Raw genomic sequence first — 13,819 nt, 5'->3', positions numbered from 1 at the left:
TCAGTGGGACCTTGTTGTGTGTAGACACCAACTGTGAATAAGAGAAGGCTTATAAAGGCTTCTGTCTCCCCAGTTGTGCTTCTCTCCAGAGTTGTAAATTTTCCAGCTTTTACTCAAGTCTCTCACTTTGTAGCCTTTTTTCACAAAGAAATAGTTTGTATCAGTTCACTAGAGTCCTTAAGAGTTTATAAGTCTTGATCAATTAAACCAATTGGCTGCATTCCTGATTTTGCAGCTTAGTATTGAATATTGATGAATCAATTCCTCACCCTTTTCCAAACACAGCTGTTAAAGATGCAACAGGTGGCCGGGCATGGTGGCTCACACTTGTAATCCCAGCGCTTTGGGAGGCCGAGGTGGGTGGATCATTTGAGGTCAGGAGTTTGAGACCAGCCTGGCCAACATGGTGAAACTCTGTCTCTACTAAAAATACAAAAATAAATAAATAAATAAATGCGCGGGGCGAAAAGCAACAGGTTCTCTCATCAGCTCAGTGTCTTAGTTTCTGCCACCCAAACTGGACCTCAACAAAATCACATACCTTGACAAAAGATGGACATTTGGGTCTTCAGTCAGTGTTGAAACTACACATAGTAAGTCTGAGAAGTCCTCATTTGCCACACTCTGAGGCCCTTCCTGAGATGTGGTTGTTCTTTGGCTGCATCTCTTTTCAAGAGTTGGGCAATGATAGTAGCTGGTGCTTACTGAGCCCTGGGGACTTGCCCAACCCTGTGTTAAGTGTTTTCTCCACCCGACATCTTCTAAGGGTTGTCCTAGTGCATTCATTAAACTACTGAGGTCAAGGAAAGCGTTAACTAGACAAGGCTTCTTTCTGCCCTATGATATTGGTAGAAATGGTAGGGCATGCCTAATCTCCTTATGTTATTATCCTCTTGAGAAACAAACATTTGTCAGAGTCCTTTCATGTGTTTTATTTTCGCAGTGCATAGACTTGGGTTGGCAGCAGGATATGGTGGAGAGAGCGAGTCTTCTGAGTTAAATCCTGGCATTCTTGCTGCCTCACAGAGGGACCTTGACCAGATCACATAGTATCTCTTTGTTTCCTCATCTGGGGAAGGGGGATGGTTAACACTGACCTCCCTCCCACACCCAGGTGAACATGAATGGCAGTTGGTGAGGTTGGATCTGTGCCTGAGTTTCTCCACTCACCTTGTCTTCTTGCAGTTTAATGTGTGGCATGTGCCTTTTTGCTCTCCAGGAGAAGGAGAAAGCACATGAAGGAGCAAGACCCATGAGAGCCATCTTCCTGGCCGATGGCAATGTCTTCACCACTGGGTTCAGCCGCATGAGCGAGCGGCAGCTGGCTCTCTGGAATCCGGTACGCCCTCCCCAGCCTTTCCACTTGCTTTCACTTGAGCTTTCTCTCTGTTCTGAGCAGGTCTTCCAGTGAGTAAGTAGATTATGGGATTCTTAGTGTAGTTTTCTAAACGCCTGATTGTCTTAGATTGGATGTGAAGTTCTTATCCTCGTTGGAGACTTACTGGTAAATGTATTTCAAAGACATACTTTTGATACTCCTGAAGAGGCTGTTGACTATATATATATATTTTTTATTTTTTAAATTTTTTTAAATTTTTATTTTTTTTATTGGTCATTCTTGGGTGTTTCTCGCAGAGGGGGATTTGGCAGGGTCATAGGACAATAGTGGAGGGAAGGTCAGCAGTTAAACAAGTGAACAAAGGTCTCTGGTTTTCCTAGGCAGAGGACCCTGCGGCCTTCCGCAGTGTTTGTGTCCCTGGGTACTTGAGATTAGGGAGTGGTGATGACTCTTAACGAGCATGCTGCCTTCAAGCATCTGTTCAACAAAGCACATCTTGCACCGCCCTTAATCCATTTAACCCTGAGTGGACACAGCACATGTTTCAGAGAGCACAGGGTTGGGGGTAAGGTCATAGATCAACAGCATCCCAAGGCAGAAGAATTTTTCTTAGTACACAGCAAAATGAAGTCTCCCATGTCTACTTCCTTCTACACAGACACAGCAACAATCTGATTTCTCTATCCTTTCCCCACCTTTTCCCCTTTTCTATTCCACAAAACCGCCATCGTCATCATGGCCCGTTCTCAATGAGCTGTTGGGTACACCTCCCAGACGGGATGGTGGCCGGGCAGAGGGGCTCCTCACTTCCCAGAAGGGGTGGCAGGGCAGAGGCGCCCCCCCACCTCCCGGATGGGGTGGCGGCCGGGTGGAGGCTGACCCCCCACCTCCCTCCCGGACGGGGTGGCTGGCCGGGCGGGGGCTGCCCCCTACCTCCCTCCCGGACGGGGTGGCTGCCGGGCAGAGACGCTCCTCACTTCGCAGACGGGGTGGCTGCCGGGCGGAGGGGCTCCTCACTTCTCAGACGGGGCGGCTGTCGGGTGGAGGGGCTCCTCACTTCTCAGACGGGGCGGCTGCCGGGCGGAGGGGCTCCTCACTTCTCAGATGGGGCGGCTGCCGGGCAGAGGGGCTCCTCACTTCTCAGACGGGTCGGCCAGGCAGAGACGCTCCTCACCTCCCAGACGGGGTCCTGGCCGGGCAGAGGCGCTCCTCACATCCCAGACGGGGCGGTGGAGCAGAGGCGCTCCCCACATCTCAGACGATGGGCGGCCGGGCAGAGACGCTCCTCACTTCCTAGACGGGATGGCGGCCGGGAAGAGGCGCTCCTCACTTCCCAGACTGAGCAGCCGGGCAGAGGGGCTCCTCACATCCCAGACAATGGGCGGCCAGGCAGAGATGCCCCTCACCTCCCAGACAGGGTGGTGGCCGGGCAGAGGCTGCAATCTGGGCACTTTGGGAGGCCAAGGCAGGCGGCTGGGTGGTGGAGGTTGTAGCTAGCTGAGATCACGCCACTGCACTCCAGCCTGGGCAACATTGAGCACTGAGTGAACGAGACTCCGTTTGCAATCCCGGCACCTCGGGAGGCCGAGGCTGGCGGATCACTCGTGGTCGGGAGCTGGAGACCAGCCCGGCCAACACAGCGAAACCCCGTCTCCACCAAAAAAATACGAAAACCAGTCAGTCGTGGTGGTGCGCGCTTGCAATCGCAGGCACTCAGCAGGCTGAGGCAGGAGAATCAGGCAGGGAGGCTGCAGTGAGCCGAGATGGCAGCAGTACAGTCCAGCTTCGGCTGGGCATCAGAGGGAGAGCGTGGAAAGAGAGGGAGAGGGAGACCGTGGGGAGAGGGAGACCGTGGGGAGAGGGGGAGGGGGAAGGGGAGAGGGAGGGGACTATATTTTTTAAAAAGAATGAAGAATCTAGTGTTTTGGATTTGGGAAATAAGTTCATATTTCATAAATAATATGATCAGTTGTCTAAATCAAAATAGTCATGCTTGGGAAAATGTTCATAATTAGCTTAAGTGGGGAAAAATACAACATACATTCTATCTCAATCTCTGTGTGTACATGTGTCGGAAGGAAATAGATCAAAATGATAATAGCTTCTGCCACCCACTGGGCTGTAGGATTTTGGAATATGGAATGATTTTTATGTTCTTTTTTATATCTTTCAACTTTTTAAAAGCACACATATTTTATAATTAAAGAAGTACTTTTAAAAAACAAAATAGGGTGGGCGCAGTGGCCATTCCTGTAATCCCAGCACTTTGGGAGGCTGAGGTGGCTGGATCACCTGAGGCCGGGAGTTGGAGACCAGCCTGGCCAACATGGTGAAACTCTGTGTCTACTAAAAATACAAAAATTAGCCACGGGTGGTGGCATGTGCCTATCTATAATCCCAGCCCTTGCGAGTCTGAGGCAGGAAAATCGCTTGAACTTGGGAGGCGGAGGTTGCAGTGAGCCGAGATAGCACTACTGCACTCCAGCCTGGGCGACAGAGGGAGACTCGGTCTTTAAAAAAAAAAAAAGAAAGAAAACAGTAACAAAGGAGAAGGGCTTTCTCATCATTGTCATGAAATCACGCTGATGTATGCGCGCATTATGTTGTCAAATCAGTGAAATTTTGTGAGTTGGATCTCATTTAGCGTTCCTGTTGCTGTTTCCATGTATGAGTATTGTATGTGCATAGTTCAAACTTCTGTTATTCTAGGAAAATGGCTCGCTTAATTGGGATAGAAGAATATATAATAAGGTTATAAAAATTTATTTTTAAAAAAATGTATACACACACATATATGTATTATTATTATCTTCCCCCCAGAAAAATATGCAGGAACCAATTGCACTTCATGAGATGGACACTAGCAATGGGGTGTTGCTGCCTTTCTATGACCCTGACACCAGCATCATTTACTTATGTGGAAAGGTAAACAGTAATTTTGATGTTTGGTGTTAAATCCTGTAAGTGGAAACATTTATCCTTCAGAGATTTAGAGGACGGGCAATGTGTTGTATCTGTTTAATTTTTCTAATTTGTGTGTGTATGTTATAAGCCAAGGACAGATAATTTGGTATTTTTAGGTCTTGAGACTGGACTGTGTGCAGCTTGCCAGTTGTGCAGTGATAACACGCCATGTTGCATACTTTTGACTAAAGCAGTGGTTGGGCTGGGGTATTGGGGAAAATGCTCCAATCAGGGCACTCTTGTGAAAAAAAGAAGATACACTGGTGTTTCATCTTCACCTAGCAGTGCTACCTGATTGGTGATTTTAGATTTATCTGTACTTATGTCAGGGATGGGCAACCAGTTGGCCACATCTAATGCTGAAATTTGTTGGATAACCCTAGATGAGCATGTGTATACTTAGTACCACACACCATGGACTTGGAAGGAGAATGGTGCTTTGTGGATGCAAACTTTTGAGGGCCTCAGAGACTCTCCAGAGGGTTCTTGTTCCTGGGGTTCAGTGCTAGGGCTCTGGGCTTGAAGATATGAGGCCTGACTAAAGCTCAGGGGTGATAACAGTTATAGGGAGACTCCAAACTGAACTCCAAAAACCTTCCTCCTGCCTTATGAGCTCAGCATACCTAGACTGTGGGTAGCTTTATTATTTCATTTTTGTAAGTGGGAACCTTATAATTCCCTTTTTTTTCTTGTAGGCTCAATTTCCCTTAGAACTTTTTGTAGTTGAAATAAATGAATTAATAACAGTGGAGCTGTTGAGGTAGTCCCTAGACCTGTTAGATAGCCCTTCACTGGGTGGTAAAGCTGGTGTTTGCTTTTCATAGCTGATTGAGCATGCTGCAGACCTGCTTTACATTTTTATAGGTCATTGTTTTAGAAATGGAGATCTTGTCTGTTTCCTTGAAAGCCATTTTACTGCAGATGTTAACAGGTGTTAAGTGCATTTACCTTGCTGTTGTTGCCCTTGACTGAATTAAAACAAACAAAATGAGCAGTTACTCAGATATTAGTAACATGAGATGGAAAATTCTTTTGGGCATGCAGAAATGACTAGTAAGGGTTTAGCTTCTTTTCCATTGCTTTAGATATCTCAGTCATTGAGACAAATGGAAATCATGAGAACTGGGAGCACTGTTGAGGCATGATACCACCTAGCTATTTTTGTCTTCTTCTTTCTTACATATATGTATATCTCCTCTCTGCCAGACAAGATTGCCGTCATTGTTCAGGTTGGTGTGACTGTGTGACAATTATTTGTACTTAGACTAACATATGCTTCAGTACTCAAAGATATCTGACTATTCTAAGCAAGAAAGTAGTAGAATTGTACACATTGCCATGAGATGGCACTTTCTGAGGATACTCACTAAAACTGAGTTTCTTCATTAGAAAAATCTCACTTTTTATCATCATCTCAGTGCCTGGTATTGGTGCCCTTAGGTCTGTGAACAGCATTGCGTTATGCCAGTAAATGAATACTTAAATCAATAATTGCATTCTCAGCAGTCCTCTTAGTCTTTGTTTGTTTGTTTGTTTTTCAAAGTTGAATTGCAATGTAGCTGTTTGGCAGAGGCATTAACATTTTTGCCCTAACCCTGGCCTGGTGCCTAGGCTCAGGGGAGTAAAATTAGAGCCAGGAGCCAGGAGGCTGAGGAGACCACTTAAAAGGCATGCTAGCATTTGATAAGTAAGGGGTTACTTTGTGAGGAAAAGAAACTTTTATATGCTTTAGGCAAGCCTCTTTATGAGGAAGAAAAGGTCAGCTACTGAAGCGGGGTCCCAACTACTGCTGGGTTTGTAGAGGAGAGAGACACCCCCATAATCCAGATGTTTCAGTTAACAATCAGACACAGACTTGTCTCTGGTTTCTTACAGGGTGACAGCAGTATTCGCTATTTTGAGATCACGGATGAATCCCCGTACGTCCACTACCTCAACACGTTCAGCAGCAAGGAGCCTCAGAGAGGGATGGGTTACATGCCCAAGAGGGGACTTGATGTTAACAAATGTGAGATTGCCAGGTAAAGAATCGAGATTGTCAAGTATTCTAGGTTGGTGTAACTGTGTGACAATTATTTGTACTTAGACTAGCATATACTTCAGATCTCAAAAATATCTGACCATTCTGAGCAAGAAAGTAGTAGAATTGTACACATTGCCATGAGATGGCACTTTCTAAGGATATCACTAAAACTGAGTTTCTTCATTAGAAAAAAATCTCAAAAAAAAAAAAAGAAAAAAAAAGAAAAAAAATCTCACTTTTTTTTTTTTGAGACGGAGTCTGGCTCTGTTGCCCAGGCAGGAGTGCAGTGGTGTGATCTCAGCTCACTGCAACCTCCGCCTCCCTGGTTCAAGCAATTCTCCTGCCTTAGCCTTCCAAGTAGCTGGGATTACAGGCGCCCACCACCACACCCGGCACATCTCACTTTTTATCATCACCTGAATGCCTGGTGATACCAGAGCAATACAGCTACAAGAAATTCTATGAAGCCCAAGTCTTTCTATCCTTGTGTGTACTGTGGAATTAATACCTCATTTCCCGCCCATATAACTGAAGTGCAACAATGAAGCAGCATAGCTGGGGTGTATTGCACACCTACTGAAATAGTGAAACATGCATCTTTAATCTTCAAGCTGAGGCCATGGTCAGCGTTCCCTGGTGGGCAAGTAGGGAGAGCCTGGCTCGGGGATGGAAAAGTGGGTGGTTTTCCTACCCTATGAGTGGAAGAACCAGAGTCAAGACTGTATTTGGGGCCCCACTGGTCCTAAAATAGAGAAACCAAAGGTCCTATAATGGGGCGGTAGGTTAGCTTGATTTAGGAAGTTCAGCTATGATATAATTTCTACCTCTCTGTACTACTTCTGATTTTTAGAAAATTCATATTCTAAATGCTAGCAGGCTTCCTAAGGGACAGGCTTTTTTCTCATGCTAGTCAACAAATATATCCTCTGAGACTCAGTGACCACTGGCCATTTCAAACAACAGAATAATTAGCACTACATCATCACATATAAGGTCGTACCAAACATTTGTGTAACACTGTGTTTATGTGGACTTTTAAAACGCTTGCTGTTCTGGTCTCACAATTAAAGAATTGATACTTACATCTTCCAAATAAAAGGAAGAGAATTTTTATAAGCCCCTTTTTTATATTAATCTCTACTAAAAATAAAAAATTTGCTATGTGTGGTCGTGGGTGCCTGTAATCCCAGCTAATTGGGAGGCAGAGTCAGGAGAATCACTTGAACCCAGGAGGCGGAGTGAGCCGAGATGGTGCCACTGCACTCCAGCCTGGGCAACACAGCGAGACTCCGTCTCAAACAAACAAAAACAAACAAACCAAAACTCTCTATGTGATTTTTTTTTTAGTTGGAATAATGAAGGAAAGCTGTTAAAGATAATTGAAAATTGTGGTTTAAACCAAACTAATCAAAATATGGTTCAAAATAGACTGAATTCAAGTTTATGATTACATCCAGTATTTCGAAACACATTTGTTGTCATCTAAAAGTTCGACAGACTATAAACACAGTTGTTCGGAATGTCTCCGATTTATGAAGTGTTTCTTGAGCATTTATTGTATGCCAGGACTGTGCTAAATATGCTACTTGCTACCTCTTACTTTTCATAACAATCATGTGGTAGGTGTAACTTTTATCCCCATTTTATGGATGAAGAACTTAAGGCTTGGTGAGGTTGTCACACTCTCGTGGGTTTTGGTAGTAGAGCTGGAAGTCAAAGCCAAGTCAGTCTTTTTATTGGCTATACTAACCACAGAATTTTCATTAAATCAGTCTTTAAAAATGTTTTTGGGCCAGGAGTGGTGGTTCACCCTGTAATCCCAACACTTTGGGAGGCCAAGGTGGGAGGATCACTTGATCCTGGGAGTTCAAGAGCAGTATGGACAATCTAGTGAGACCCTGTCTCTACAAAACATTAAAAAAATTAGCCAGGTGTGGTAGTATGTACCTGTGGTCCCAGTTATTCCAGAGGCTGAGGATTTGGCTTGAGCCCAGGAGGTCAAGACCTCAATGAGCTTGTGCCACTGCACTCCAGCCTGGGCGATGGAGCAAGACCCAGTCCCAAAAAAAAAAAAAAAAAAAAAAAAAGGTTTTTGGTTTATCTGGGACTCTTTTAGTTTTTGGTTGAAATAGTAAAGAGGCACATTTGACACAACCTTCCTTTTAAAGAGGATGATGATTTTATAAACCTTTACCACCCTGAGCTCTACTCAGCTTTTGTTCCCCTGATGCGTTAGAGCGGTGTATCTGCCAGGTTGTCTTCAATGGACTCCTGCCCAGTTTCAGATGCCAAAGGCTGCAGGTTTCCAGGAGAAATGGTTTTGCATATTTGATGTGGCTGTGTCTTCTCTGACTTAAACTCTTGGAATTCAGAAAACATTTCCCCAGCAGCATTGACGCCCACACTCAACTCCCCCCTTGCACACCAGCCGTTTGATCTGGTGATCTGGCCAGGATGCTCACTAAGGCTACCTCTCTTGCCAGGAGCTTTAGAGACTTTTTTTGTTGTTTCCCGTCTTGACTGAAAAAGAAAATTGGCTTGACCTTATCAGGGTCATCATAAGAGAAGTCATTTCTGGTCTGTTTAGTTCTCTTGTAGGATACAAATAAAAATGTTATACCTTTCTTCCCCATTACAGAGCTCTTTGCTCCCTTCTTCCAGTATTACAGTGCAAGTGGCTTTACATTCTCTTTCCACATTTTGGATAGTTTCACATTTTTCTTGAGTGTCATGTACGATGTGGTTTGCTAGGATGAGAAAATCATAATCCTAGGATTGTTTTCTTTTGCTTTCTAAAAGTCATATTTATACTTACATGTTCAACCACCTCAAGCTGGCAGAAGACCTTGTACCCGCGTTGTAGATACAATCTAACAGATGTGTGTTCTCTCCTGTATGTTGACATGGTAATTTTTTCACAAGTGAGTCAGTTTCAGTGTTGCTATTATTTCCACCACAGTTGGTCTGCCCCCCAGATAATTGGCATTTGTCATCATCATACGTAGACCTCTACTCATGGTTCTTGTCTCCAGTCTGCCAGTTCCTAGCATAGTGACTCTCGGCTTCCGTTCTCTCATCTGTCAACCGGGAACACTAAATTCTGCCTATTCCCGGGGTGGATCAGATGTGGGGATGGGTAAAGAAGCACTTGACATTTCAGACAGCATTGTAGAAAACTAATTATTCATCCTGTTAGTCAGCCTCATATTTCACTTAATGCAACTTTGCCTTTATTTCCCCTCTGAAGATTCTTCAAACTTCATGAGAGAAAGTGTGAACCTATTATTATGACTGTTCCCAGGAAGGTGAGTGCTGAGTTTTCTAGACAATCCATATTTTAAACAAATGTAAAAATAAAATTCAAAAATCCCAGGCCTTTCTTCTTCCTTACCCACGGGTGCCAAATGTGTCTTGTAGTCTGACCTTTTCCAAGATGACCTGTATCCTGACACAGCGGGGCCAGAGGCCGCGCTGGAGGCAGAAGAGTGGTTCGAAGGCAAGAATGCAGACCCAATCCTCATCTCCTTGAAGCACGGGTACATTCCAGGCAAAAACAGGGATCTCAAGGTGGTCAAGAAGAACATTCTGGATAGCAAGCCCACTGCAAACAAGAAGTGTGACCTGATCAGCGTCCCCAAGAAAACCACAGACACGGCCAGTGTGGTGAGGACCAGTGGAGTGCAGGGGTGCTTGGCTGGTTCAGGCTTTATCCTCTAGAAAGCCCTTGTGGTCCAGGGCGTCGGCGAGTACTGTCCCAGATGGGTGCTCAGGGGTTTTCAGTAAATGAAAAAGTGGGAGAAGGTCCTCGGTCACGTGATGGTGGTGGTTTGTGGCAACACTTGCCTCCTTTAACGGAGTTAAAGCTCCTTTAGCCTCATTAAAGGAGCCAAGTGTGGCCACAAACCACCATGATTGGGATAGGTATCAGTTTCCTCCTATCTCTCAGTGTGAACAGGAGCCTCTTAGGTTTTTCCTGTCTTTTGCCAAACTAGTTAAACCCTTCTCTGATTTGGGTAGAAATAAAATATCATGGGAGTGTGGGGTCATAGGCACCAGGGAGAGGAGGTCCCTGGAAGGAGGGAGTGGCACGTGTTCAGATGTAGCTGAGTGGCTACGACAGAAGGATCTGGCGGTGTGGGGCTGGCAACAAGGGGGATTTAGGCAAGAGCCCTTTGGGTGGGGAATTGGGAATCAAGCCTGCCTTTGACTCGCTGCGGCCACTGGAGAGTGCTGCTGTTGCCGGGAGAGCAGGTCCTGGGTAAGAGAGAAGGAGTGGACACACAGGGCAAGGGTTTCCCTCCCAAGAAGGAGCCTCCCTCACAGATGGCAGGAGCTCTGTAGCCTCTGGGAGAGTCACCCCTCTCTCTGGTCAGATAGAAGTTACTCTTGATGGAATGATTGGGGTGGTTAGGACGTAGGACACTGTTGAAGGAGCCTGTTTTGTCTTATAGTCTAACTGTGACCCAGGAGACCCTTTGTTTGAGTAAATGCACAGGCTTCGGGATCAGAAGTGGCACTGTGACACTGTGACACACTGTTGTTTTGCCACGGGATCTCAGATAGATCAGCCAGTGCTCATTGCATTCAAAGCCCCAGACATACTAGGGCTTTGACTTCTCTTTTCAACTTGGTGACTATGGCTTGCCGTTTGCAAAATAGAAAACTACATTTTATATCTTACAAGTTTTGAACAGTGTTGAACTTTGTTTACTGCATTTTAATCACTGCCTCCTTTTTTTGTTTTCTTAGCAAAATGAAGCCAAGTTGGATGAGATTTTAAAAGAGATCAAATCTATAAAAGACACAATCTGCAATCAAGATGAGCGTATTTCCAAGTTAGAACAGCAGATGGCAAAGATAGCAGCCTGAAGGTCCCACCCCCACCCCTACAGAAAAAATGGGAGCAAGAACTTGTGCTTGGGAGCTGGTTGTTGGTGTGGTCCTAGGGAGGGCGGAAAGGGAGGCACTGCCATTTGGAGACATTCCATTTCAGATTTGTCAACCAGCGATAGGCCACATTCCAGTAAGAACTCAATTTGTCTCCCAAATTTGCAGAAACAAAACGTGATTTAAAAGCTGAGCTTTTTATCAGAAAGCTTTTTTGATGTTTTAAGTGTTATGTGACTTGTTGAACTTTTTAAAAAGTGCTACTTTTAAAATCCCAGATACTCTGAATTTTAGAAAACAAACTAATTCTGATTGTGTCGTGCCCAAGTACCCTTTTTTTTTAATGAATAGGGACCAATGCCACATTACTTTTTATATTTCTTTCTTTTTTAATGTTGCCAAAACCAAAAGTAGCTTTGTTTTCCTTTGTATTTTGCTACTTTGCAGTATTTGTGTGTGGTTTTTTTTTTTCCTTAATTTGAAAGGGACAGCACTGTGTATGTTTATAAACTAAATGAAGATAAGATATTATTTTGTATAAACATTCATCTGAGAACAATCAAAGCAGTAGCCACATGGTGCTGGCTCCTTTGCAGCACAAACCTGGTCATTTTGATGACTGTGCAACAGGAAGACTTGAAAAATCACGTGGATTCATATTACCACCGCTCTCATTTCATGGAGTCTTCTGATCAAAAAAGCTCACGTCGTATTTCTTCCTTTCCTTTCTCTTTTCTAGAAATTGGGTGTTTGTACCAGAATGGAATTTTGCTTCTCGGTTATCCTGTGCTTCAGATGATTATAATCTAACCCAAACTAGCATGTGTTTCTGCAGTTTGTTACACACCTAGGATCATATTGCATTCATCACTTTAAACATCGTGTTTCAGGTTTTGGTCAATACTTGACAAGGGTGCCCAGGACAGGAAGACGTGTACTGCTGAGTGTTCCTTCTTGCCCTTTTCAGCAGCTTGCCCAGCTCTTGAGTACAGTGGTGGGGACTAAAAATGTGGGCATGTGGAGAGGGGTATTTGCCCTGGGTGATCCTGTTTCCCTGTGCTGTCCCCATGCTGTGTTGGAGGAGGAAGTGGCTCTCCTTCCACCAACAAAGCTCCTGCTCTACCCTCTTCCTCACATGTGCTGCGACCTCTCTCAGGGCTCCCCCAGCCATTCCTTCTTTCCTTCCTGCCTTTTAGCTCTAACCACATTAAGCTAAGACAAGGCCAGAGGGTGCGATTAAATGAGTATTGAGACTGAGGAGAATGATAGAGAGTGAAGCAGAAACAGGAGCGCAGACCTCTGCTGTAGCTTTAATGCATACAAACATGTCCCTCCGCACAACTAACCTGCCCTGCCTCTCCATCTCGCACCAAGGCTGCGTCAAAGCACAGAGGCTCCCCGGACTCGGAGGGGGCCAGAGACTGAGCTCTGGTCGCCTGTTCATTCCTCGGTTAGCTGGAACTTTGCCCCATTTCCAGTTTCTTATAGTGCATGCTTGGGAAACAAGATTTAAGGAGCCTCTGTTTTGGAAGGGCTGTCTGTGATTGAACGTGAAATGTGTAGTGCCATTGGGACCACGAAGGGAATTCTTGCATATGCTCGTGCTGGTGTGGGCATGGGACTGGCTGGAAACGTCTGTATGCAGGGAGCCAGGGTGAGGGCAGAGTGTGGTGACAGCCGAACTTGGAGTAATGTCCGTGTAGAAAAAGGACCATGTTCTTATCCAGCCAATACTGGGAGTGCTGTCTCCACAATTTCAGGGCATCTGAATGTTTGATGTGGTTTTGTGTGTGTGTGTGTGTGTTTAATATTGAAGTGGATCATGAGATGTAAAGAAAACAATAATGGCAATGACTTATATTCAAATCTGTATTTGTTTCTTTATCAATGTAATCTGCTGAGGACCTTTTGTCTAAGATTCAGAAGTGTTTTAAGGTTCTGATATTGAATTAATGAAGTAAAGTTGTTGATGGTGGTGAAACACCGTAGGGCATGTGGTTCAAAGAGAAGCAGGAGGGCAAGGGAAAGTTACCCTGGTCTTAGTTTGTAGCTTATGACTTATTTAATGAATGGATGCCCAGCCAAGCTCAGAGTAGGTGCCCAAAGCATTGTGGATTATTTTCCTGTTTTGTCTTTTTTTTTTTTTTTTAAGCCGTGACATCCCAGAAGAGGACAGTGAATTACTCCTAGGTCGGCTCTTATAGAGTGGCCATAGTGTTCTGTCAAAACACTTGCTTCCATTTTCAGAGATAAAAATCATTGATTACAAAATGGTGTTTGTGTTTATTTCACGCCTTGGCTGTCTGTGAGGCAGCCCCCACCTCTCTGCCTGACATAGCTTCTCTGACTTTGGTGGACGAGCACGGTGCCATACTCCTCTCCGGGGGTAAGTACAGGGGAAGCGCGTGTGGGTGGCTCAGTTCAAGTACAAGTGAGGTCTCCAAGCCAGTCAAGCACTGTGTTTTGGCTTCCAGCAGACCTGAGCCTTTGGATCCTGCCTCAGACCTTTGCCAGCGGTGTGTCCTGGGATGGGGTTCCTAATCCTTCTGAGTCCCTTTTCTTGAAAGGAGGATGATAATTCCATGTAGTTCAGATGAGAGGAATAC

At 45.0% G+C, this 13,819-nt stretch overlaps 1 protein-coding gene across 6 annotated transcripts in view; it reads left to right on the top strand.

The window, feature by feature from the left end:
* The window catches only part of CORO1C (coronin 1C), an 83,197-nt gene extending 69,713 nt beyond the window's left edge, over window positions 1–13,484 (top strand). For 5 of the 6 annotated variants that reach the window (XM_001147913.8, XM_016924122.4, XM_009426176.5 and 2 more), the window contains 6 exons: window positions 1,220–1,339; window positions 4,160–4,264; window positions 6,179–6,324; window positions 9,574–9,631; window positions 9,744–9,989; window positions 11,076–13,484. In XM_001147913.8, coding sequence (XP_001147913.1) covers window positions 1,220–1,339; window positions 4,160–4,264; window positions 6,179–6,324; window positions 9,574–9,631; window positions 9,744–9,989; window positions 11,076–11,195 — 795 coding nt within the window. In that variant the 3' untranslated portion in view covers window positions 11,196–13,484. Of the gene's footprint in view, window positions 1–1,219; window positions 1,340–4,159; window positions 4,265–5,509; window positions 5,533–6,178; window positions 6,325–9,573; window positions 9,632–9,743; window positions 9,990–11,075 lie in introns of all 6 variants that reach the window. The other variant, XR_010148145.1, reaches the window with a different exon arrangement.
* Window positions 13,485–13,819: the final 335 nt, after the last annotated feature.

Source organism: Pan troglodytes, chromosome 10 (genome assembly GCF_028858775.2).
Source record: "Pan troglodytes isolate AG18354 chromosome 10, NHGRI_mPanTro3-v2.0_pri, whole genome shotgun sequence".
In the NCBI taxonomy this organism is placed as follows: Eukaryota; Metazoa; Chordata; class Mammalia; order Primates; family Hominidae; genus Pan; species Pan troglodytes.
Note: the sequence above shows the minus strand (reverse complement) of the source record. Positions and strands in the feature narration are given on the sequence as shown.